Source organism: Cannabis sativa, chromosome X (genome assembly GCF_029168945.1).
Source record: "Cannabis sativa cultivar Pink pepper isolate KNU-18-1 chromosome X, ASM2916894v1, whole genome shotgun sequence".
NCBI classification, from domain to species: Eukaryota; Viridiplantae; Streptophyta; class Magnoliopsida; order Rosales; family Cannabaceae; genus Cannabis; species Cannabis sativa.
In genome coordinates, this window is record NC_083610.1 from 78,374,395 (window position 1) to 78,396,439 (window position 22,045).

The 22,045-nt window shown below is 31.1% G+C and overlaps 2 protein-coding genes and 1 long non-coding RNA gene across 5 annotated transcripts; 2 read left to right on the top strand and 1 right to left on the bottom strand.

The window, feature by feature from the left end:
• Positions 1-1,191: 1,191 nt before the first annotated feature.
• LOC133031846 (uncharacterized) lies at positions 1,192-5,723 on the bottom strand. Its single transcript, XR_009684911.1, has 2 exons — positions 4,834-5,723; positions 1,192-4,245 (listed from the first exon to the last, which is right to left on the bottom strand). It is a non-coding gene; the product is annotated as an uncharacterized LOC133031846 (long non-coding RNA).
• A 1,945-nt stretch (positions 5,724-7,668) lies between these two features.
• Positions 7,669-15,434, top strand: LOC115698731 (UDP-sugar pyrophosphorylase). Of its 3 annotated transcripts, XM_030625882.2 has the most exons (18): positions 7,715-8,036; positions 8,151-8,255; positions 8,440-8,556; positions 9,082-9,222; positions 9,902-10,001; positions 10,441-10,568; positions 10,679-10,750; positions 10,911-10,975; positions 11,075-11,135; positions 11,247-11,364; positions 12,092-12,216; positions 12,408-12,484; positions 12,797-12,902; positions 13,078-13,137; positions 13,293-13,373; positions 13,815-14,054; positions 14,845-14,910; positions 15,095-15,434. In XM_030625882.2, the coding sequence occupies exons 1-18, from the start codon at positions 7,932-7,934 to the stop codon at positions 15,245-15,247; spliced, it is 1,920 nt and encodes a 639-aa protein (XP_030481742.1). In that variant the 5' UTR covers positions 7,715-7,931; the 3' UTR covers positions 15,248-15,434. The 3 variants fall into 3 exon arrangements, with proteins under 3 accessions (XP_030481749.1, XP_030481742.1, XP_060961560.1); XM_030625889.2 differs by lacking the exon at positions 14,845-14,910 and having other exon boundaries at positions 7,669-8,036; XM_061105577.1 differs by lacking the exons at positions 14,845-14,910; positions 15,095-15,434 and adding an exon at positions 14,658-14,838.
• A 127-nt stretch (positions 15,435-15,561) lies between these two features.
• Positions 15,562-16,995, top strand: LOC115698742 (probable calcium-binding protein CML44). Its single transcript, XM_030625903.2, has one exon. The coding sequence runs from the start codon at positions 16,230-16,232 to the stop codon at positions 16,710-16,712; it is 483 nt and encodes a 160-aa protein (XP_030481763.1). The 5' UTR covers positions 15,562-16,229; the 3' UTR covers positions 16,713-16,995.
• Positions 16,996-22,045: the final 5,050 nt, after the last annotated feature.

Genomic DNA, 22,045 nt, shown 5'->3' on the forward strand with positions numbered 1-22,045 from the left:
AAGGGAGTATCTTATTAGGTGATGATGGAAACGAATGATCAATACTGATGTGTAATCTTATGCTATCCAATACATTTGTGTAAGAGAATTTTCTAATCTTGATTTTGTATTGTATATTTTCAGGAAAAAATCAAAATCCCTGATGAGAAAATGGTGTACTATGAGAACCTAGGTGAGATGTATGTAGGTAACGATGTTTCACTTGATTTTTACGGCTGGGTTTTCCCTAAGTGTGACCATGTGGATGTTGGTACTAGGACAGTGACATACAAAGGAGACATCAAGAAGTTCCAACTAGCAACAAGAAACCGTGCCAAGGACAAGATTTTAGGTAGGAAGATCATTTGAATCGAAGCGCATCCAATGCTTGAACACCCTCGCCCACGCAGGCTAGCGAGGAGACTGGTCTTGGTTGGTGATGCAACTGGTTACGTGACCTTATATAATGAAAAAGGGCACTCGTTTGAATGGAATAAATAGGTTATATGAGATGATTAGGGGTGTTTATTGGACCACATCCAATGTTTTTAGGTCTATCCATATTTGATTCAATTATATATTGGATGTTAGGTTTTACCATTCGATTCGATCCAATTAATTTTAGTCATCCAATCTATCCAACATCCATTAGATGTTGGATTGGATCGGTTCTATCCGTTGGATGTATTTCTTATATATTTATTAGTTTAATTTGGGTTTATCAAATATTTTAGACCTAGTATTTTTTAGATCAGATCGGATCCATCCAATATTTTAGCTCTAGTATGTATTGGATTTGATTGGATCCATCCGATCCAAGAGTAAAAGAGTAAAATTTTAATGTTAATTGTTATATATGCATATATATTTTACGTATAACAATATAAAATCTAATTACTCATCCAAACTAAATAAAAATACTAATTAGTTCGATTAGATGTTAGTTGTATTGGATTTCTAGACGCCCATCCAACATCTGATCCGATCCAATTAGATATTCAAAAATAACATCCAATCCAATCTGATCACAATTAGATATCCAATGTTTGGTGATCAGTTATAATTGGATCGGTCGGTTGTCATTAGATTGGATCAATTTATGTACACATTCTATGGTAAGTTTAATAACAAATATAGCATTAAGCATATCAACTTATAAAATTATACAACAACCTAGGTATTTTCGTCCTAAATCAATTTGCATCCATAATAATCATAACATATTTAAATCTTACTTTTCAAATTTTGATTTAAATTCATAAATAACAATTAAGGGTGATCAGTCAATAGTTACAAAATTAAAACAGATTGTATGGAATTGAATAAAGAAAAAAAAGAAATTATATAATCACATCAATCCATAAAATAAGCTCAAGTGGTTCACATAATAATCCCTAAGAGAACTTAGCTACTAAAAGACATTCTAAAACAAAAGAAATCTAATTAAAGATATAAAAGATAGAGTTGAAGAGATAGAACATTGTTGGAGTCCTTCACCGGTGCCTTCTGCTCCTTACTCTCTTTCTACACTTAGAATTCATCTCAATTTTTGAATGGTGTCGAAAACTAGTCATCAACTCCCTTTTTACAGCACAAATTTTGAGTTGCCCCAAAAAACACCAAGGCCGCGACCTTATAAGCCAGGTTCTCCTTTTTTCGATCTTCGCTAATTCTTTGATTCCAATTTCCATTTTTTTACAGTGAACAAAGGTAAGGCCGCGACCTTGCTTACCAAGCTGCGGCCTTGTAGGCCATGTTTCTTTTTTTTTTTCTTTGATTTTCCACCTTAATTATAAATTTGACTATTATTGACTTTTGGTCGTGAATTTAAGAGCTAAAAATTTCATTTTGAGCCATTTTAAGAAATAGAAAATTAATCCAAGCTAAAAAAAGTTTTCTTTCTTCATTATATTTTCTCATTTTTGCTCAAAAAGGCTTGCAGAACACCAAAATTGAAGATCTCCAAATATTTTTCCTAAAAAACAATAAAAATTAAAACTAAGAATAAATCTACAATTAAATAATAAAAACACTAAAACACATCCTAAATTAGACTATAAAAGTGCATAAAAATAAATCTAACAAATTCGCCCAAACTTAACCTTTACTTACCCTCGAGTAAAGACCAAGTTTAACTAACGAATAAGAAAACAACATACACAAGTAAACCACCATTGTCATATACACTACATTGACTCTTCTCTAAAATCTTAACTGTAATCTTTAACCAGATTTTTAGTTCACCCGCCCCAAAGTTCAACTTTAAAGTTCAACGGGAAATAAATAATATAACTCACAAATGATCACAATAATTTAAACTCCGCCATATATGCTCAACTCATACCAAACAAAACTACAACCCAAATTTTCAATATGTTTGCATCATTTAACTTTCTCCACTAATGTCAACAAGAAATGATTTGAAATTAAAAGGTTATAATGTGAGGCTTAATGTTCCGCATTTTTATGACACCCACATAGCCAATAGTTTTAGGAGCCGTTGGGAAATAGTATAAAAGACAGTTATAAACCGTTGGGAAAAGCCAATTTTGTAGTAGTGACTATACCATAAGCTTTTTAAATTCCAAGCACCTCACTTTTATTACAGAACTATCCCATTCCCGTACTTACTGCCATACACTAGAGATATTTATATTGTTACAATCCACACTATTATTTTTTTATTCACTTTTTTTTAGATCTTAAATTTTGATGACAAGGATTGCAACATATTAAAAACATTATCTCTCATTATTTTTAAGCTTTCTCAAAACACAATACCCACATTATAATTTTCCCCCAAACTTATTTGAAAACTCATGGTATAGTTAGGATAAGAAAAAAATAATAAATGGGTCAAAATTATTTTATTAGCTCAAAAAGTGTGTATTAAAAAAATCGGTCTAAGACTCAAAAAGAGTTAAACTACAGATAATCACAAAATAGGTTAGCTTGAAAGGTACAAACGTTTCAAAAAAATTGCCTAAATCATTTTTTAAAGCATAAGTCATCAAGAATTTTGCCTCAAAAGCCAAACAATACAAGTTCTATCAAATTTAAACTATTATGCCGCCAACCCTAGTCAAGCATATATTGTAAAGTCTAAAATATTGTATTTGTGAAACATATTAAAAATGTCCTGTCAGAACTTTTTAAATTAAACTCAAAAATAGTTAACCAAGCACACAGTTATTAGCAATTTTCTTTTCACAGGTAAAACAATACGATATACACAAAAAATGGCTGGCGGTGGCGGTGGCCACTAGTATGGTGTGTATTGCGTCAGACATGTGAAAAAATTTCTCCACATTTGGGCTCACCACTAGCCTCTGCACCAACTCATTCAATTGATCTACCTGAATCCTCTCATCCTCATGTCATAAGGCCATAAAGTTGTTGAAATTATTATTCATGCCTTGCTGGGCCTTAATCATATACTGGTTTTAGGCAATGAGATACCATATATAAGGATCATGACCACCACTCCCAGCAGGCATAGGGGCTGCCTGAGAACTGCCTCATGCTTGCTCATCATGCTCCACTTCCATATTCAAAGCTTCTTCCTCATCATCTTCATCCACCACAGGTCGCTTGACCTTCTTACGACGCTGGCCAGGAGGCAAAGGATGTGGAATGGGGACAGAATATTTCTTCACAGAAAAATGCAAAATAGCCATCGAATTGGCTAGGAGGCAAAGGATGTGGAATGGGGGCAGAATATTTCTTCACAGAAAAATGCAAAATAGCCCCCGAATTAGCCAGGAGGCAAAGGATGTGGAATGGGGGCAGAATATTTCTTCACAGAAAAATGCAAAATAGTACCCGAATTTGTCCTATGGTATCCAATCTATATTGAGGAACCTCATATTTGACATAAATCAAGAATCATGGAAGGATGTCCCAACCCACTTATTGTGCATAAATTCAAAATGTCACGCTAACTCTCGAACACTTTCTGGTCAATATTAAGTGGGATCCCCTTCATAATAAGATAGACAATCAAAAGTCTATCTTTTCCAATATTAGGCATGTGAGTGTTGGGGTAAATGTGAGCACTAACAAAATGAGCCCAAGCTTTTGCTATTGGATTCAACTGACACTTTCACAAACCTTTAATCTCATCTCCTGCCATGTTCCACTCAGCTCCCTCATGGGCCACAACATCAACTACTTTTTGCCAAGTGAGCTCCCCATTATTAAATAATTTAGTAACATCATTATCAGGGGTAAGAAGAATGTGAGGAATGTCATACACAACATTGAAAGCTGCAACAGAGATTGTAACATCAATACCTTGATCATATAGTTGGCATCTCTTTGAGTAAAATTTGCATAAAACTCATACATTAGGGATAAGTTAGGCTGAGAGGGTTTGAGAACAACAAATTTTTTCTAGTGCCTCCTGATAATTTCTACCCGAACAACTTCCATGGAATCATCTTCAAAAGGTTCCTCCCTAAATTCAAAACACCGCTCAAGAATAACAAACCTCCCACAAACTCTCTAAAAATAATTAGAGACTACCTTATTCATAAATTTGTTAGTGGCAGAATTAGGTTGAGGTTGTTACGGTGGTTACCTTTAAGAACGAGAACCACCCCTTCTTTGCGCCATAATTTCAAAGAAATTTTAAGAAAAATTAGACAGCACTTTCCCTTACTTTTCAATGATCCAAGAATTCAAAATTAAGCACAAACACACAATCCAACTCAACAATATAATAATCCACTAGATAGTTCTTCACTATTAAAAAGATTTCACTATTCATCATCTTCCGATCTCAAAATTTCAACAAAAACCAATAATTGAAACTTAAATATCCAAAATCCACAATCAAAGAGATTGAAAACTTACCCCCAATAGAGATCCTAACCCTTGGATCTCCTCTTGCTTGAAGAAATTTAAGAAATCACCATGGATGAAGCTTCTCTTTTGAACATTTGAATTAAAATTAAGAAATGTGATATGGTTTATTAAGAATAATGATGAAGAGATGATGAGAATTTGATGTAGTAGGAAGATTGATGAAGGAAATTGATTATGATGACCATGGAGATGAATTATGGGTGTTTGGGGCTATTGAAATCGGAGGAGAAGAGAAAATGTGGGTTTTAGGTTTTTGGTTCGCGAAGCACTTTTTTATAGCAGCAGGCAACACAAGGCTGCAACTTGGCTGGGAAGGCCGCAACCTTCGAAACGAATCCCAACACCGAAGATTCGTGCAAGGCCGTGACTTTCCCTTCTAGGCCGCAGCTTTAAAAATTTTACAACTATTTTTTTTTTTTTGGAATAATTTTCATGATTTTCACGGTTTAAAATTATAAAAAAAATAAAATAATAAATAAATAAAAACTTAAAAAAAAATAAAAGTTCAAGGTTGCCTTTTTTTAGCATTGTTTTTTTACGTCTTGTAGCCAAATATTGTCCCATTCTATTGCTTAACTTAGGTAGTCTTGCGCATGCTTTAGCACGGGCTTCTCTTTATGAGGTTGATCGTGTTCTTAGTGGGAATTCTTTACCTACTTGTTATTCTTTCATAGTTTTGGAAGATTTGTTTGAATAAAGCTACTTTATTTTCAAAAAAAAAAAAAAAAAAACTTAGGTAAAGTCTACGCACATCCTTAAGAGCTAAAGTGTCATAAAAAAAAGGCTTATATTTTACCATTGGAAACTCTGAATTTATCCCCAATATCATAAATGTATTAATGGACGAGTGTTTTAAATGTTTTAAAATTTGAAACTATAAAAAATATTGATAATGAGATTTTATTTTGTGCTTTGTTTCTTAAAAGATAATGACATGAAAGAAAGAAAAAAAAGGAAGAGCATAATATAATATCCCATGAGAATATATCGGAATGGCAGAACATATGCTTATGCTTATGCTTTATAATTAATTAATAAAATTAAGGAATGACATTCCCTCCTCCCCACACTACAATTAGTCACTTTCTCATCATGACATGTTACTAAAAACTATTATCATGATTATTTTTTTCAGACTAATATCTTTTATATTAATTATAAATCCACAATCCGGCCCTTTTAATTTTTCGAGATGGTGAGTATAATTTTACATTAATTATAAGAAACTTACAAAAATATTGGAATTTGAGTTAATTTTTATAAAAATACTGTTACACGGAATTTTTTTTCAAAAATATTGTATTTTTATAAAACACCAGTAAAACACAAAATAGAACAACTCAAAACAACAATAGAACAACTAAAAAATATTAGTAAAATAACAGTGAAAACTTAACACAGTATACTACAGTATGAAACTTATAAAAAAAATACAGTAAAAAAATAAAAAATACTACCTAACAATATTTTTGTAAAAAAATTACAAAAGTTAGTATATCATGTAAATTTTCCTTAATTATATCCATCCAAACTAAACAAAATAAAAAAGTAGTCTCATAAACAATTTAATAATGGAGATTTTGATTTGCACTCTATAAATTTATAGACATTAATTACAGTCTTTTTGTTGGCTAAGTTAGCAAATTGAAAAATATTCCAATTTGTATTAAAAAATATATATAATATATATTTTTAATTTATAATAGTATTTTTTTAGTTTTTTTTTTCAATATTCTTAAAAATATGTTTTTTTAAATAAAAATAAATTATATTTTAAATATTATGACAAAAAATTCAAAATAAAAAATAATATGAAATTTTGTTATGAAAAATAAAAAAATTATACATAATTCAAAAAAAAAATATATAAAAATAAAATTAAAATAAATATTAACATTAATAAAAAATAATATGAAAAATAAAATTTTAAAAAATATGAAGTGTGATTTTTTAAAATTATCCTTTTAAAATTAGAGTGTATGCAAATAAATCCACCCTCTCATAATATGCCAAACACCATTATATGCTAAATTAAATTAAATAAATTTCTTTTTTATAAATACTAAATTAAATTAATTAAATGATGGTCCCGAAAATCAACCCCACCCGAATGTTTTTCTTTTACACACACCAAACATGTCCCACAAAGCTAAAATCACACTTTTCTCCACTTTCTATTCGCTTTTAATTTCAAAGAAAAAAGAAAAGAAAACTTTTTTTTAATTATTAATTAATAATAATTTTCAGATAATATTGACGTGGAACTGCATCTTAACCATATCTAATGATAAAATTTAAATTTGGTATTAAATTAATACTAAAAAATTATTATTCTAGCATTAATTTTTTTTTTTTCTAATTCCAATCACAACACTAAAAATTATAATAAATTCTATATTTTTTATTATTCTATTATTTTATTAATATAATAAAAATATTTTAATACTAAATATATATAATTATTTAGTTTTTTTTTCTTGAAAGTATTATTTAATTATTAAAACCTTTAAAATATTATAAAATAATATAAATATATAAGAAAAAAAAAAGAAAAAGATGAAGAGATGAAAAGAAAGTAAACGAGAATTTTTCAATTATTTATTTCGATAAGGTTAACTTTTATTATATAAAAATATAACTAAAATGATGAGAAATTAAATCAATGTAATAAAAGAAAAACACAATCAAATATGTCATAATTAAATTAATTAATTTTAACTTAAAAATTGATTAAAAAATTATAAAAAATTGTAATTGGCACACCAAAAAATATTAAAAGACATTATTAATACTAGTACTCTCTTTTTTTTTTTTTTTTTTTTTGAAGTTTGGTGTCATATAATTACGTATAAAAAGTACCATATAATTATAAAAAAAAAATAGGATTTAGAGAATCTAAGGTGTCAATGAAGAAAGAGAACGGTGGATTGTCCTTGTACTCAAACTTCTACTGATATGCAACAACGGAACTTTTCCCATAAACAAATCAAACTCAATTTCATATTTCAGATCCACAATTCAAAATTCATATATATATACTCCCTCGTAAAAGCTTAAGCTTTCATCCATTAATCAGATCTTCATCCATGGCTTCCACCGCTCAAGCTCTTACCAACCTCCATATCACTGGTGATTTCGAATCTTCTGCGCCTAATCTTCAGAAGAATCTCCACCTTCTTTCTCCTCACCAGGTACCGCCACACTTTATTGTTCTTTGTTTTTCTTTAGTGAAATGATTATGATTTTTTTTGTGAAGTTTCGGAGATGATTGGTTTCTATTCTGTAAATTTGCGGTTTTTTGCCAGGTTGAGCTTGCCAAGACGTTGTTGGAGTTGGGACAGACTCATTTGTTCAAGCATTGGGCGGAACCAGGGGTTGATGACGATGAAAAGAGAGCTTTCTTTGATCAGGTTCTTTTTATTTGGCTTGACTTTTCCTATTTATAATGGAATTATACGATCTTATGGTGGTAGGATCTCCAAGTGTTCGTTTTATATTGGATGACTATAGTTTTAAATTTGTTAAAACTACCAACTTTTTTTTTTTTTTGTTGGTTTTTGAGTTTGGTTGCTTACGATTCTCGTTTCATTGCAGGTGACTCTGCTTAATGAAAACTACCCTGGTGGCTTGGATTCATATATTAAAACAGCTAGAGAACTATTAGCAGATTCAAAAGCTGGGAAGAACCCATTTGATGGCTTCACACCTTCAGTGAGTGATATCTCATACTTGAATTCCTTAGTGATTTGTTGACAATCCTAACTTAACGCCAAGAGTGTATTTGGTTTTCTGAATTTCATACTTGTACTTCTGAACTTCAAATGTACAATTTGACCTTGTTATTTGCTGTTACAATTGTCTGTCAAATATTATAGCCTTGTCATTTACCAGAAATCACGCATTGCATCTTTAAACTTAATCCCTCACTGGCAGGTGAATACTGCCACATAAGTTCATATACTCATATATTTAACATATTGCTAGCTGGATTACATTTGAATAGACTTTTGAATTGTGATTCTTTTCTCATTTTACATTCTGGTGTCATATGGAATTATCTCTTGCCTAAGTTTATATTTAGCTGAGAATTATTTATAAGCAAGTAGATATTAAGTTATTTGTAGACTACTACATTTGTCAAGAAGTGATGCTAGTTCAAGTTCTTCTTTTTGAGCTTTTCAGTACAATGTTGAGAATAAATATTGGAGTTGGCTGACTATTGAATAATGTTTACAGGTTCCGGAAGGTGATATCTTAACATTTGGTGATGATAACTTCATTAGATTTGAGGAAACAGGTGTTAGGGAAGTTCAGAATGCGGCCTTTGTTCTTGTTGCTGGTGGTCTCGGGGAACGTTTAGGCTACAATGGAATTAAGGTATAAGTGACATTAAGTTATTGACAATAATTTTAAAGTATAAATATTTTGGCATTTCAAAAGAAGTCTCAGTTTATTCGTTCTTTTTTTCATGTTTTTTTTTTGACAAACTTTTTTTCATGTTTTAAATATAGCTAAGCTTGCTTTCTTTGCATCATTTGCATATCACCTCTTAGCACCTCTATGGCATGGCGTCTTATAATTAGTTAGCGGTTTTCTATAATTTTAATTAAATTAAAATAAGTGGGACCTGATATTGAATTGCATCAATAGCGATATTACACTTCATAAAGGTGCTAGACACTACAGGTGCTTTTAGCATTTCTCTATCTCATTGCTTGGGCTATTTCTGGTCTTCATCTCACATCATATAGTACATCTAAAAGTTTCTATGCTCAAGGGGAAACATTTTCTTTGATTTCGTCTTCTGCTCTTGATTTTGTCATTTGAAATGTATTTTATAAAAAATAATGTAACAACTCCTTTAGCACCCCTAAATATATTTCTTTACTCCAAAGTATAGTTTTCTTTGGCAACTATATTTGGATGTCTATTGTTCAAATCTTTTAGGTACTCTATATATATGATCTTTAAATATATTTATATGTACATATATCTCTTTATGAAATGCATAATTGGTACCAGTACATCAGGTAACTTTATCATTTACATGTTTCAGGTGGCTCTTCCAAGAGAGACTTCGACAGGAACTTGCTTTTTACAACATTACATTGAATCTGTTTTGGCTCTCGAAGAAGCTAGCTATGGCCTCACACAAGGTCTGTCAAGCATGTTTCACACCTTACATATATAGTGGTTAGATTAGGAATAGAAGAACATCGATACATCAACTTGATATTCTCCCCTCAGACGGAACAAGTCTCGCGCAGGCAGGGACTAGTTACGTAAATATTGGGGAAATAGAAGAAGAAGAATAAGAACAACATATAGTTATATATATATATATATTTTTCCATGCAACCTCAGTCAATAACTTCTTCAAGATTGTACTGTGGAGAATTAGATTTTCCATTTCAACTTTGCAGTAGTGCTGTCAGTTTAACAGTTCAGTTCACATGTGTAATTATATTCAAATAAAACTATCCTTGTCTGTCTGTCTCAGAAAAGTCCACATTAAACTTAATTATTGTTAATTTATTTTTAATACACCAGGTTTTCATTTCATTTTGAGTACTAATGTATGTTTGTAATCTGTAGGAGAAGGTAAAAAAAAGATTCCTTTTGTAATAATGACATCAGATGACACACATTCTCGCACTCTGCAACTTTTAGAATCAAATTCTTATTTTGGCATGGAGCCTACACAAGTAATGCTTCTGAAGCAGGTATAAACATCCATTGATTGAGCTACTGATGTTTTATTGTAATCGATGAAAGCTCATAATTGATGTAATATGAGTCTGGGATGTTATAATTGAGTGTTTTTTAACTGCAGGAAAAAGTTGCATGCTTAGATGATAATGAAGCCAGGCTTGCTGTGGATCCACATAACAAGTACAGGATTCAGGTACTGTTTGTGCAAGTCATTTTTCCCATATATACAAGCTTTTGTGTGTGTGACTATTCACTAACTAGTGGCAGTGCAAAATGAGGGATAGCAGTCCTCACGAACAAGAATAACATCATTGTTTATGTGAATTTTCTTAAACCTCTATCTTCTGTGGCAGACTAAACCCCATGGTCATGGTGATGTGCATTCCCTTTTGTTTTCTAGTGGCCTACTTAACGTTTGGTACGTCGGTATTACTTGCCTAAATTTTGGTATATGATCAGAAATACTTGCGATTGGAGAATTTGCACACCATGATATTAATTGTCTTATTTTATACAGGCGTGCTGCTGGTTTGAGATGGGTTCTATTTTTTCAAGATACAAATGGGCTTCTTTTCAATGTCAGTATGACTTGTATTTTTCGGTTGTAATTTATAAAAGCTTAATCTGTTTAAAGTTTTATGGTTGGCTAATACAATTGTTAACTATACTTTATATTTGTCGTCATTTAGGCAATTCCAGCAGCAATAGGTGTCAGTGCTACCAGACAATATCATGTTAACTCCCTCACTGTTCCTCGCAAAGCAAAAGAAGCCATAGGCGGGATTACCCGGCTTACTCATGTTGACGGTATATAATTCTGACTCTTTTCCTTGTAGACGAGAAACACAACAGAAGAATTTTCTCTATTGTTGACTGTCTGTTGCCTGCAAATTACTTCTGTCATAATTTAGGGGCATGCTTTTTATTGTCAAGTATGACAATAAAAATAATGGAAATTGCTTCTGATAGTATGTATGGCCCATTATTTTTGTTTTTCCTCGTCATTTCCCTCGCTCTTATTTGACAATATGCTTTTGTTGGCTAGACTAAATGGTTGTTTAACTGTTAGCATGCCTTTATAGTCAAGACTGAACATAAAGGAAAATAATAACAATAATAATAATAATAAAACACAACAAGGCGTTTGGTTGGGAGGAATGAAAACATAGGAATGCGAATTGGAATAGGAATAGAATGAAATAAAATTTAAAATGCATAAAAAATATTGATAAAAAAATCATTAAATTTTTTCTCATGCTACATTGGAATGGTCTTTCCTTCCATTTCAAAATGGAATAGTCATTCTACCAAAATGATGGAAAGAGCATTCCATTAGAGTGATATTCCAATACTTTAAAATGCAACCAAACAAAGGAATGGAATGAAATTTGTTTCCTTTCCATTCCATTTCATTTCATTACCTCCAACCAAACGCCACCTTAGGTTTAAGTGCTTAAATTTGATGATGCTGCACGTGTAATAGTCAGAGGTATACCTTGAAGTATAATAATCATCGATCTTGCACCTTACCTAGGGAGGACAATGGTCATAAATGTGGAATACAACCAACTTGATCCTCTACTTAGAGCTACTGGACATCCTGATGGAGATGTGAACTGCGAGACTGGCTATTCTCCTTACCCGGGAAATATAAACCAAGTAATGTTCTTACCAATAGATTCTTTAAGAAATCACTAGATTATTAATATGACACATAAAATGTCTCATTATAACAGGTATATTTTGCTTTCTACAATTCACTCTTGTCGAGCTTTTGGTCATTTATTATCTTGTGAAGCATAATCTTTGCTGGGAAGTTGAAATTGATTTATAACCTTTTATTTCTGCAGTTGATTTTGGAACTTGGTCCTTATATTGAGGAGCTCACAAAAACCAAAGGTGGAATAAAGGAGTTCGTGAACCCAAAGTAAGCCCTATATATCATGTGTTTTTTTTTGAAAGCATGTGTTTGTTTTAGTTGTAGATGTTCTTGCAAAACCAAATTTTTGATTTTATCACTTGCTTGCAAGAATGACACCCATCTCTTCATTTATTATGTTTTTATTATGTTTTTATTATGTTTTTATATCATGTGTTTTTTTTTGAAAGCATGTGTTTGTTTTAGTTGTAGATGTTCTTGCAAAACCAAATTTTTGTTTTTATTACTTGCTTGCAAGAATGACACCCATCTCTTCATTTATTATGTTTTTATATCATGTCTCACCCATTCATCCTGCAGGTATAAAGATGCCAGCAAAACTTCATTTAAATCTTCAACGCGACTGGAGTGCATGATGCAGGATTATCCAAAAACCCTGCCTCCAACAGCTAGGGTTGGATTTACGGTAATTTTTTTATAAACAAAGTTTCAACTGGCTAAAGTTGTTCTTCTGTTATTGAATTTTCAATGTTTATAGGTTTCTAGTTTTCTGAATATTTAATCAGCATAGTTTTTTTTTTATAATGTTGTTTTAGTTAGTACTTATTTTATGTATGTTGTCTTGCCATTTGATTGCTTAGGTAATGGATGCATGGTTTGCATATGCACCCGTGAAGAACAACCCCGAGGATGCTGCTAAGGTAAGATACCACAATCACCTCAAAGTTACTTCTAGTTGTTCATGTTGTCCTGTTTGATAAATAAGCTTTGCCCAATATCTTAAAATTTTCCCATGCTTGATGGGCTTCATTTCGGAAGTGTGGTCGTATTTCTAATTGTTTGTTTGAATGAATAGGTACCAAAGGGAAATCCATATCATAGTGCCACTTCTGGAGAAATGGCCGTCTATCGTGCAAACAGCCTCATCCTTAGAAAGGTGCATTTTTGTATGTTGTAATTTTGTTAAATTCATTTTACAGGTTCTTTTGTCAAAAAGTTTCACTCATCAAACCTTCAACTATAAAGTCTTCCGAATCTGTTCTTCTAAACTTGAACATAATCTATTAATCTTTTGATGTTGAAAACGACAGTTACAAAGCTTTTGTGGGAATGATCAATTATGACCTTGCATCACTCTTTTTGGTGTTGATTTCTGCACTTTCCAGTAATAATTTGATTTCATCAATCCAATTTCTAGACAAAGAAGTACTAGTTCTATAAGTTTTTGATGTCGAAAACAGACTGTATGAATTGTTTGTGTTTGCATTATTATATCAACAAGAATTCTACTAAACTACAGAGTACAATCTACTGAATTATAATTGATTTACTTCGCTTGCTGTTTTGTACTTAAGGTTGCTAATTTTATGTTTCCCAGGCTGGAGTCCAAATAGCTGATCCGGTACCAGAGGTCTTTAATGGACAGGAAGTTGAAGTGTGGTCACGTATCACATGGAAGCCTCAATGGGGTCTCACGTTTTCTGATATAAAAAAGAAAGTTGGTGGTAGTTGTTCAATTTCTCAAAGGTCTACTATGATTATTAAGGGCTGCAACGTAATTGTGGAAGATCTATCCTTGGATGGTGCTCTTGTCATTGATGCCGCCAAAAATTCAGAGGTATGGCTAGATAACTTAAAAGATCACCAAATTACACAAGCACACATATTCAGTTAATGATGCAGTATTTCTCTTTCCTTGTTTCTTTTCTTTTTGCGTCTTTTTTTTTTTTTTTTTTTTGAGGATGCTTTTCTGTCCATTGATCTGTGGACCCACGTTAGGTCTGGATTGATCACACAAGCCATTACTAATACTGACTTAACATTTTTTTAATGTAACATTTTGGTCCCCATAAAAATTAGTACAAGTGGTCATAAGTATAGTCTACTGGTTTCACAATTTTCCTCACAAAAAGGAGGCCTAAGTTCAAATCCCCCCTCCCAATGTCAAAAAATAAAAAAAAAATAAAACACCTTGATTTGTCCTCAAATCACCATTTGACATTTGGTTCAAATTGATAAAAAATCCACTCAATGACTCTTAGTCTCATTTTAAATGAAATTAATAATAACCTAGTGAGAGAGAGAGGAACCCTGTGTACGTATAAAAGTAATAAGAGAAGAACCTAGAAGTATCTCCTTCAAATAGATAGATGAGTAATGTTAGCATTCTCGTTTATTATGTGGATTATGCTTTTGTTTTTGTATCTTCTTTGTCTTGAAGGAAAGCCAGGCAAATGATATCCCAAATGTGTTGAAACTGGCTTATTTTGATGGTTTTTAATGTCATTTGTGACATAAACCGACATCTGGTGTCTTACACCGCATGTCGTGCCAACCAAAGTATGGTGTTTTCATCGTAATCTACTACATGGGACGTCGGATCCCAACTTATGTGTGAACGTCTGTAGGTTGTTGGTGAAAAAATGACGTGTGAGATTAGGTTGGTTGCATGCCTAATCTCAAGGAGAAGAAAGGTGAATGGATTATATTTACTATGGAAAAATTCTCTTATTACCCCTTTAAACAAGGTCTCATTGGAGAGTCATTGATTTGTCATATAATTGCATCCACGATTTCCAGTGTAGTGTGTATAGATATATAGATTATATAAATATATATTATATGAATTATTTATATTATTAATGTTACTGTAAACAGGTAAAAGTAGGGGGTTCGGTACAAAACAAGGGTTGGACCATTGAAAAGGTGGATCATAATGATACTTCTGTAGCTGAGGAATTAAGAATAAGAGGTTTCAGAATCAAAAGAATCCAACAGCTCGAAACAGTTGGCTTGCCAAATTCATCTTGAATCCTTAATTCAAGTTTTTCTATTCTCATTCATTTTCATTTTGTAACCTCATGTTTTTTTTTCTTTCTCAAGAGCTAATCAAGCTGCCGTGAGATGATTCTATTTATTTAAAGATAAATGACAATAATAAGTACTGAGTTTGTTACATATATGCATTTTTTCCTATAAAGCTATTGTACTTCTCCAAGTTTTAAGAATTCTGTCCAATTTTTCCAAGTCCTAGTTGTATTTACATAAAAAACAATAATATAATCTTTGGAAAAGATGATTTTCGTTTCGATATAGTTGAGGAACAAAAATATCTCTAAACTAAACCTCTCTATAGTATGAAGTTGTGGTCCTTGACTTCGATCCACGTGACTCTCGTAACTTCTAGAACAATCTATGTATGTACGTTATTTGGTCGGTTTCATTTACGTTCACATAAATATATAAAAATAATAATGTAACTCTTTTTTCTATTATTATCATATATTAAATTTTGTCACATACATGACTTGGCAGCGTTCTTCATACTCTTATCTTATATTCCACTATTTCCTTTGGTGATAGTTCAATGAAAGAATAAGTCTGATTATATATAGGGTCCCCCCACGAGTAGTACTATTGCCTAACCACGAAGCTTCTTCCCAAGTTCTCAATCTCAGGCCATTTATTTATATATAATATATGGCTACGTCAACAATCGAGAACCATACAAATTTCTCTATGGGTATTTTTTTTCTTCCCTAAGTCTACGTCTATAAATAGTCAGCTATACCACTATTTCTGTTTAGCACAACTAAAAGATTTGGTCAATACATACATATCGTGAATAGTTTTTAAATCATCTTTAGAAAAAGCTCGAAGTTATAGTAAGTTGTAGTGCTATATAGTAATTAGTAATTACAAACTTTTCTTTCCTTTTATTTTGCTATATAACATATTTTCCAACATTTCATCGATATATAGTTCTTGCTATATATATATATATATATATAGAATGTCTCCCTTAAGCACCTACGACTTAAAGAGGATCTTCCAAAAGCTTGACAAGAATGGCGATGACCTAGTTAGCCTTGAGGAATTGAGTTGGCTTCTGGAGAGGATTAATAATGGTAGTGTTCATCATCAGTTTAGCAAGACAGAACTTGAGTCCTTGGTTGGAAAATCAAGCCTCAACTTTGATGAGTTCTTGTTCTTCTACGAATCCATATCATCAAAACATAATGATGAAATTGATGATGAGGTTGAAGAGATCATTATTAGTGACCTTGTTAAGGCGTTCAAGGTGTTTGATCAAAACGACGACGGATTCATCTCTTGTGAAGAGCTTCAAAGCGTACTAATAAGATTAGGTTTGATGGAAGAAAACAGTACTGACAAAGATTGCAAGACTATGATTAATGCCTTCGACGCCAATTCCGACGGCCAGCTTGATTTTGAAGAGTTCAAAACCATGATGTTGCTTACCATTACTTCTTAATCAGCATGCCCATATATATATTTAGCTATATATTCTAGTTTCTTTTATAATATATATATATATATATATATATAAGTGACTATATATATGCATATGGTCAATATAGAGAGTCTACGTACAGACCACATACACATATTATATGATCAACTGGTCCAAATTAATCATCGGCATTATTATTAATTAGTTTTTTTTTTTTTTTGATATTATATACATCAGATTATTAGTAACTACTATATGTATATACTAATTAATTAAATAAATGCATGCAGTCATTGTTCAATTATTTTTGTGTGACTGTGTATCTAGATCACTTGTATTGAAGTTTACATCACCAATATCTATCTATATGTTCTAATAACTGGATTAGTGCTATATGTGACTGAAATTTATCAAAAAAAAAAAAAAAGTACTACCTAAAAATATTTTTTTTTTTTATGTTTGCTATCAAGCTAGTACTTTCTATCAAATAAAAATTTACAAACCAAAAATTTTGAATTCTGAAAACAATTTATAATTTTTTTTAGATACTATAGTCCATAGGGCATAAACAAGCTTGATTAGTTATAATTTTTGTATAATTCGTACTATATATCATGTATTATATCACTACAAAAAATAACTACTTTTAGTGACAATTTTTTAGTCACAACATAAATTTTTTGTGACTAAATGTGATTTTTAGTCACAATAAAATATTACTTGTGACTAAAATATAGCATTTAGTTATAAGTTATCATTAATTTAGTTTAATTAGTCACAACAAGTATTGTGACTAAAAACACATTTAGTCACAATAAATTATAATTTTTGTGACTAATACCTTTAGCCACGGACCTTTTAATCACAACATAAGAATGATGTTTTATAATTAGTCACAACTTTTTTACTTTTAATCACAAATTTTGTTGTGACTAAAAGTAAGATTTTTTGTAGTATTATTACCAAATTGTGCCTTCGATTATTATAATCAATTCCTCCAAACTATTATGTGAGAGAAATAATTTATTATCTAAAATTTGGGAAAAAAATTAGAAAGGAGATCGATGATTTGTTTTTTTTTTTCTAAACAGGAGATTGATATAATGTAATGTAATCGATCTATTGCTTTGTGTAAAGTAATGTATAAAATTGTTGTAAAAACTTTATTGTTGAGGATGAAAACTATCCTTGGCTCCCTCATCACATCTTTCTGAAGTGCATTTGTTCTGGGGCGCCCGATACATGACAACGTTATGGTTAATTTTGAATTACTTCATTCACTGTTTTAAAAAAATAATGATAGAAGAGGGTTTATGACACTTAAGCTTGACATGAGTAAAACATATGACCGGGTGGAATGGGATTTCTTAGCCAGTATGATGCGACAATTTGGTTTTGTTGAAGGCTGGATTAGGGGATTGTGTGACAAACTTGGAGTATGCTTTTTTGATCAATGGTCGCCCTAAAGGAAGAGTGGTATCGACAAGAGGGTTACAACAAGAGTGTCCTTTGTCTCGTTATTTATTTCTTTTATGTGCGGAATCATTGTCTTTGTTGATCTCTCATGTAGAAGCTAGATTTGATTTATGAGATTTAGGTGTTCTAGATCAAGGCCACGTATAATTCACTTGTTTTTTTTACTGATGATAGTCTTGTGTTTGGTAGGGCTAATGCAGACGATACTAAAACTATTAAGCGTATCCTCCTAATTTATGAGGCTTCCTCTAGTCAGAAGATTAACTTTGAGAAGTATATATGCTATCACTTTTAGTTCGAATGTGCCACAAGTGGATCGTGATGGAGTTCTACAAGTATTAGGTTTGACATCTGTTGCTACTCATGATAAGTATCTGCAATTGCCTACGGCGGTTGGTAGGGAAAAAAACAAACGTTTGAGGTCAGGAAGCGTGTTCGAGGATGGAAGTGGAGTTTATTTTCTGCATGTGGAAGGAAGGTACTTATTAAATTTATTCTTCAAGCTATTCCTACTTATATGATGAGTATCCTTCAACTTTCTGTGGTAACTTGTGAAAAATTGAAGTCTATTGTAAGGTAATTCTAATGGGTTCGAATGGTGATAAAATGAAGATTCCTTGGGTGAAATGGGAAATGATTTTTTAGCCTAAGGCAATGGCCAAACTTGGGTTTTAGGATTTTCAACTTTTTAATCAAGCTCTTGTGGCTAAACAAGTGTGGAGATTACTTCTATACCCAGAGTCGTTACCTGCTAGAATTTTGAAACATAAATATTTTCTAAACTGTTCTATCCTAGATGCCACTGAGAAGGATGGTTCATCTCAATCTTTCGTCGAGTTTTATTTGGGGATTGGATTTGCTTAAATGTGGCCTTCAGCGATCCATTGGAGATGGAATGCTAGTGTGGGCGTTCAAAGACCCTTGGCCCCTACGTCTGAGGTCTTTTTAGCCAATCACGAGAAGGGTAAATGATGATTATCGTGTGAGTGATTTTATTCTTCCATCTGGTGTATGGGATGTTGGGAAGCTTCAACAGGTATTTTTGGCCATGGATGTTGAGATAATTTTATAAATTCCATTAGCAAGGTCAGAGGCGGGGGATGGTTGGTGTTGGCACTATAATCGGGATAGGGTTTACAATGTTAAGAGTGGCTATTCGTTGGCTTGGTCGCTTCAGTTTGACGAGGGAGTAGCTAACTCATCCCAGCTGATCCGGTGGTAGAATGGAGTAAGGAGTAGCTGACTCATCCCAGCTAAAATTTTTATATTTTAGCATTTATAATATTTTTTATTATTGATTTATGAATGTATAGTAATATAATTTTAATAATTTTTTAATTGTGTATATATATTTATTGATTATTTAAATATTACATCAACGCAGGTAAAATTTTATCAGTTCGCCGCAGAACATAAAATAAAAATAAATTTTAAAATATAATTTACTTCAGTAGTTTATAAAAAAAATAATAGTATTATTATGTAAGCCTTTTCCATTGTTCTTTTTTTCTTTTTTTGCATATTTGAAAAATATATATACAAATAAAAAAATATTGATTAATTTGATAATATATTAATATAAAACTATTTAAAATTAATAAAAAAAAATAAATAAAATACCATCATTTAAGAGTGGGAATTTTATGTTTTTTAAAAAATAAAAGTTTGGGAACCAATTTGTCAAAAAATAAAGTTTGAACATCAGCTTACCAAATTTTTTATAGTTTAGGAACCAATTCGTCAAAAAATAAAATTTAAGGACCAACTTATTAAAACATATATAGTTTAGAGACATGCGGCACAAAAAAATCTTTATATATACACTTATTTCTTTTCTTTCCAATTTGTTTTGATTTTTTTTTAAAAAAAATAAAGTAAAATAAAATGACCAATTTACCAACTAAGTAATTTTTTTTATATGGATTATAATATGGTAAAAGATCTAATAGATCTAAAAATAACTCTATGGGGATACACCCTTTTATTACTCTCAACATAAGAAATAAGAATCCAAACTCCAATCACCATTTTAAAGCAAAAGATAGAACTGAGACTTCAACTTCTTCAGAAGATAAAAAAATAAGCAGATATCTTGCAAAACACCATATAGGAAAATTCTCATAATCACGAACAAGAGCACTAATACTAATAATCTCAATATTAGTACAATGAGAGCATCTATATTTAACTTTTAATATACTATAAGAAGAAGAAACTATCTAATGAACAACTTGGGTTGAAGATGGATTTTTGTAGCAGTGACTTTGGGGTTGATAACCATCTATCTTAATATTTAGGGGTAATTTTTTTAAAAAAAAATTACAAAAGTACGGTTTGTATGGAGTTTTTAATATTTTTACAATTTTTTACATTTTATTTACATAAAATACAGTCTTTTAATGTATTTTTATGTTATACTCTTGTTATTTTGTTGTTAATTTTTTATTATTTGTATATTATTTTTTAAAATATTTACATAAAAAATACAAATACCTAAAAATATTACCCCCCCCCCCCCAATACCTTTACAAGGCTACTCTTACATTTTTATCTTTCATATTGTTTTAATCACACTAATATCTCTTACACGTGTTATACCAACTTCACACATTATCTATTTCTCTAATAAAATAATAGAATTATAATACCAAATATTGTATATAAAGAATGTGTTAGATATCATATTAAGTTATTCAAAATCAGGATTTATTACTCTTTTATTGATAATTAAAAATTAACTTTTAACTTTGTAAGATTTACTTTTTAGCTAAATTAAGCCTTTTCATGGATCAGTAGTTGTTGTAGTTTTCTAGTACACAGTAAATTTTCGTACATGCACATTTTCTATATTTTTTTTTATAATTATTGACAACAAAATTATGAGAGATTAAAATACAAACAAAACAAAAATCCAAAAAAAATAGTGGAGTTTCGTTTCAGTTTTCATTGTAGCTTTCTGTTTGAAAACTCCTCCCACAATCAAAAACATTTTTTATCCAAAAAAAAAAAAAAATGATTTCATCCATCTTCCTTAATTGCCTTCTTCCATCAACTGACCAACTTTTTTCTAATTTTTTCTTCTTTCTTCTGCTTTGTAAATGACCATTACTCGATCTTCATCTTCCCTATCACCATTGCTGAAAAACTTCAAAAATAAGTGTTAAATCTCTTGCCAACAAATCTAAAAGCAAACGACCCGTTGTTGAAGATGATGATTCATACTTTGCTCTGCCTACCAAAAAAAGTGATTGTCGGCCTATTAAAAAGAAATCGAAGGTTAATGTTGCTGAAAATATTTTCCTCCCTAAAGTTAAGAAAGAGAAGTTGATGAGAGTTCGAAAGTTTTTTTATCGTTTTGCCCTAACATTGCTCTAACTTTTCTTATTACTAGTTTCTTTAGGAGTCAATAATCTTATTTATTCTATTTTTAAATATCTCTAAGGATTATAAGTTTTTTTTTTTTGCAAAAGTACTGATTATTTTTTATTTTTTAAATGACTGATTAATTGTACCACCGAGTGTGTGGTGTAGTTGGCTGGAATGCTTTGCATAAGGTTCCTCATTTGGTTGTTCTTCGGAGTTTGATTTCCCGTGGTAACACCTATCTTAGGCCTTAAAAATTATGCTATTTTAGTAATAAGACACTTTTGAAGATTCAACAAAATAGTCAATGTAATAAGAAAAGAACCAAGCGTAATTTTAGTTGCAGTTGAGTATTTTCTTGGTTGCATTCTAGTACATGTGTCAGCTTGTGTACTAGTTCTTCATATTTGTAATCTATTAAAAATGTATTGGTCAGTAGCTTCATAATTTACATAATTCGTTCCTTAATCAAACTGTCTATTGTAAAATATGAGAAACGAAATTGCGTCTTTTTT

What these genes read in the sequence shown, in the direction of transcription:
- LOC115698731 (XM_030625882.2), top strand. Translation starts at nt 7,932, where the DNA reads ATGGCTTCCACCGCTCAAGCTCTTACCAACCTCCATATCACTGGTGAT. An exon ending in AAGTAATGCTTCTGAAGCAG is followed by an intron (nt 10,569 to 10,678) that starts GTATAAACATCC and finishes TTTTAACTGCAG; the next exon opens with GAAAAAGTTGCATGCTTAGA. An exon ending in TAATCTCAAGGAGAAGAAAG is followed by an intron (nt 14,911 to 15,094) that starts GTGAATGGATTA and finishes TACTGTAAACAG; the next exon opens with GTAAAAGTAGGGGGTTCGGT.
- LOC115698742 (XM_030625903.2), top strand. Translation starts at nt 16,230, where the DNA reads ATGTCTCCCTTAAGCACCTACGACTTAAAGAGGATCTTCCAAAAGCTT.